Raw genomic sequence first — 4,669 nt, forward strand, 5'->3', positions numbered from 1 at the left:
AACATATCAAAATCCAAGAAATGTCCTCAAATCCTTCTGTCCTAAAATCCTTGAAATGTCCTAAAATCCTAGAAATGTTCTAGAAACATCCAAAAGTCCCAGAAAGATCCTAAAATCCTAGAAATTTCTTTAAATTCTAGAAATGTCCTAAAATCCTAGAAACATCCAAGAAATGCCCAAAAATCACAGAAACATCCTAAAATCCAAGAAATTTCATGAAATCCTAGAAATGCATCTCAACATCTCAAAATCTTACAAATGTTCTCAAATCCTAGAAATGTCCTAAATTCTGAAAAATGTCCTAAAATCCTAGAAACATCATAGAAATGTCCAAAAGTCCCAGAAACATCCTACAATCCTAGAAATATCCCAAAATCCTTGAAACGTCCTAAAATCCTAGGAATGTCTTAAAATCCTATAAACATCTTAAGGTAGCAGTAATAATAAAATATATTTAAAAGTTGATGTTTTTTAAGTGAATTAAATTAAAGAGATGATGCTGGTGATGTGGGAGGGGCGGGCTGTGGTCCTCTGGAGGACACGATGTGAGACACTTTTCCTGCTCAGACTCCGCAGCTCCGTGAGTCCAGCCCCTGGATCTGGTCTAAATAGCCTGTATATAAGGACGCAGTGATGGAGCAGCGGGACTCCGCGTCTCCTCTCCGGCTTCACCATGAAGACTTCAGCGGTTCTGCAGCTGGTAAAACGGAGCATCAGGACGCGCACGCAGTCCCCCAGTCTCCTCTACGTGTTTAATATGTTTTTGTGTTTCTGGATGTTTCAGATCTACCTGGGCTCGCTGCTCATCTTTAACCCCCAACCTGCTGCTGCTGCTGGGAGGCGCAGGTGCATCGACGCGGACCAGGTGAAGCGCACCGAGTACCGGCTCCAGAAGATGTACCAGCGCAAACTGCCGGAATCTAATCACCTGCAGGACGCGCGGACGTGCGCGCAGGCGGCCGCGGAGATGCGCACGGACCTGAGTGACCGCTCCCTGTCCCCGTGGAGGTACAGGTAAGACAGGTACAGGCTACGGACATCCAAGAGGGACAAACACGCTCACTAATGTCATGACTGTCACAACGGCGGAGGAAGAAATAGGCCCACTCAGACTTTTTTACCTAAATTAAAGTAACAATACTGCAGTGATGGATGAAATACTCCGTTAAAGTAATGCTGCAATTATTTTGGATTTTTTTTTTCCTTTGATATGGGCCTACCTTGAAAAAATGTCAGTATTATATACATATTACATTTTGACAATACTAGTTACTCGTTACAAGATACAATCCTATATTATTTATTTATTTTTTAATTTTTTGACTGAAGTAAAAGTAAAAATACGGCACTGTAGAGGTACAGTTGCATTGGTGGACTTTTTACCTTTGATATACCTTAAAAAAGTCAATATTCAATATTCATTTTCAATACCACAGGGAAAAACATTCAAATTAAGAGCATAAAATCCAAATTTTTTTACTAAAACAAATATATTACAAGGTTGTAACATGACAACAGCAATGTTTCTTATCTTCGTAAAAAAAAAAAAATGGATGCTTTTGGCCACATGAGTTAAAAGTAAAAGTACTATATTCAATTTTTTAATATAAGTAAAAGTTACAATACTGCAATGTAGAAATACTCTGTTACAAGTACTGTTGTGATAATACTGGAATTTGTACTTTGAGATACCGTGAAAAATGTCAACATTTAACATCGTTTTTGATACCTCAGGGAAATTAAAATAAATAAAAATGAGGAAACAAAAATCCCAGTTTTTACCAAAAGGAAAATATAACGAGGCTGTAACATGACATCGACGACCTTTCTTTTACTGATTTGACAAATCGATACTTTGATAACCTGAGTTACAAGTTTAAGTCCTATTTTGTTTTATTTTTTAAAATTAACTGAAGTAACAATATTGCAGTGTAAAAATACTCAATTTAGATTTGGTTTAGTTAAGTTTAGTTTGAGTTTCTTTTAATGCAAGTACATTTGTACTGACGTCAAAATTTGAATGCATGAAGTTTAACTTTGTTCGTCCCTCTGATTGTTCGTCCCTCTGATTGTTCATCCATCTGTTTGTTCGTCCCTCTGATTGTTCGTCCCTCTGATTGTTCGTCCATCTGTTCGTCCCTCTGATTGTTTGTCCCTCTTATTATCTGATTGTCTCCTCTCAGGCTGAAAGAAGAACTCGACAGGGTTCCTCACGAGATCACATACGCCGAGTGTCTCTGTGACGGCTGCATCATCAACCAACGTGAAGACATGAGCTACAACTCTGTGCCTGTGTTTTTTTCGAGGTTTGTCCACAGAAGGACTCTCTGTCCATGGGACCCCAACAAATACATGTTGAAAAGGGAGGTTATAAACATCCCTGTGGCGTGCACGTGTGTTGAGCCCAGCACCGCGAAATGATCATATCGTACTCACATCAATGCTGCATCTTTACTAACCAAAAACTACCTACCTAACCTAATCTACCTACCTACCTAACCTACCTACCTAATCCATCCTGCAGCTCGTGTCGTCAGTCAGAGTTGTTCATTTTTGGAAAATTTCACAGTTTAAACTTTTGAGTGTTTTTTGTACCAGTTAGAGCCGAAGTGAAACCATTCAACACAAAGACAACACTCACAACATACAGAGATGTTCGAAGTAAATTCCCATACCGATGAAAGTTTTGGTCTTTTCATATACATCTAAAACATGGTTAAGTACCTCAATTAAAAATCAGAAAGAAAACTCCAAGCCACTCTCTTAAAATGTTAAAATGCCTTTACTGATGAAGGCTTTTATACTGAAACGCATAGGAGTGTGTTTTTAAGGTTCATCATGACCATGCCGTAGAAATGCTTTGGAGTTTTCTCTCTGATTTTTATTCCTAGTATATCCCCACACAGACAGCACTTCCAACAGACTGACTTTTGCGTCCAGGAAACTCTCCTTTTCTTGCATTTTTGATTTATGGTTAAGTACCTTTTCAGTGATCGTACCATCATTCTTAACACTAACGAACGAAGCATTCAACTGCCACTTTGCCATTCACAGTCTAGAGAGAAGAGTATGACGAAACAGCAGCACTGATAATTAAGTCAAATACCAAAGTAAACAAAAGCAAACCAGAAAGAGAAAGAACACGCACACAAAACAAAGGAGAAATGAAACTACAGCAAGAAAAGCAAAAAAAGACTGAAAAAAATGTAGTATTTTAACCAAAAACAAGATCAACCAAAAACAAGACCAAAAGCAAGTAGTTCTCACTCCGAATTGCTCAAATACATCAAATCAGCCCGTGCTTTTGGCGTGCAAAAAAAACTCGCAAATTGACTTGATTTCTTCCAAAAACATGGAAAAAAGAAATGATCCAAAATTAGCAAGAATTTTGTAAAAAGTACCAAAAAATCACCTGAAAGTTAGCAAAAAATAAATAAATAAATCTAAAAATTCTAATAATTCTGTAAAAAACAACTTAATGAATATATCATTCTGATAATTATGAATAAAGTACTCTGGATATTTCCCATTGCTTGTTAAAAGCAATTTCCTAAATCCACTAATTTCTCACAGTTTGTGAAACATTTCTTACCAAGTTGTCCTGTGTTTTTGCAAAGAAATTACACCATTTTGCTCAGTGTTTAAAGTTTTTTAATAAAAGGCGTCTGAAAGCAGCACACAAAAAAAAAGCGATGTCAGTCCAGGTTTTAAAGGGTTAACCGAGTGTTATTCTCATTTGACTCTCAGTGGAAAAGTGCATAAAATGTCAAACTATTCCGTAAAAATAGGACTGTATAGACAGATTAATCTCACTTTGAGCATTTGCCTTTAAAAACGCCGTAGAGCGTCTGTGGAGGTGACGTGGTGGGTTTCATGTGAATTAAGCCTCATCACGCTAACTGTGAAATTTTTTTAAAAATACATATTCTTTTATTCATGCAGTATTTTTATCGTGTTGGGATGTGATGTAGATGTGATCACTGTGAAGAGATCAGTGAATTTAATTAGAAACTGTAAGTTTTTTAAAGGTGTAACGCACCTCTGCAGCTTAACTGTGACCACTTCAGGTTTATTATTGGACTGTTTTTGCACAGAGGGACATTTTATGATATAGTTTTATTTTCTTAAATTCAGTTGTTAAGGAGATAATTTAAGTTAAAATTAAGTATTGACTTCACTGGTCAAGTGTCTTTGTTTTATTTTTAATTATTTTATTTTGTCTTGTGTAAAAAGCACAGACGACTCACTGACGCCTGCATATTTATTCAACTCTGCACTTTTTTTTTGCTATTTAACAAAAAATAAAAGGAATTCTTTGAGTCATTCGTACTGTTATGTGTATGTACTGTTACAGCCAAACATGTTTCATATATATATATATATATATATATATATATATAGTCTTCCGGAAATGCATGACCATCCTTTCACCATATATAAGTAATTTTATTTTTTTTTAACAATTATTCTGAAAGTTAAAAATTAAAATTGTATTTGTTTAGCTTTTATTTAACCAGGACCAGTCCCATGGAGATTAAAAAAAATCTCCCTTTTTTGAGTGCTGGCTAGTTTGTGCAAAGGCTTTAGTTTTGGCCAAATTTTAAAATTTCCAAACTAGACAGCTGGTTTGGAAGGCTTGCTTTTTATAAAAAACTAAACGTGTAAAAAC

General features: G+C 36.1%; 1 protein-coding gene across 2 annotated transcripts; it reads left to right on the forward strand.

Moving 5' to 3' along the window:
• Window positions 1-521: 521 nt before the first annotated feature.
• Window positions 522-4,288, forward strand: LOC121938287 (interleukin-17C-like). Of its 2 annotated transcripts, XM_042481552.2 has the most exons (3): window positions 522-700; window positions 785-1,014; window positions 2,184-4,288. In XM_042481552.2, exons 1-3 carry the CDS (start codon window positions 674-676, stop codon window positions 2,419-2,421), a joined length of 495 nt encoding a protein of 164 aa, XP_042337486.2. In that variant the 5' UTR covers window positions 522-673; the 3' UTR covers window positions 2,422-4,288. The 2 variants fall into 2 exon arrangements, with proteins under 2 accessions (XP_042337486.2, XP_042337485.2); XM_042481551.2 differs by having other exon boundaries at window positions 522-1,014.
• Window positions 4,289-4,669: the final 381 nt, after the last annotated feature.

This window comes from Plectropomus leopardus, chromosome 1, assembly GCF_026936395.1.
Source record: "Plectropomus leopardus strain MGB_pleo_1.0 chromosome 1, ASM2693639v1, whole genome shotgun sequence".
Taxonomy (NCBI): Eukaryota; Metazoa; Chordata; class Actinopteri; order Perciformes; family Serranidae; genus Plectropomus; species Plectropomus leopardus.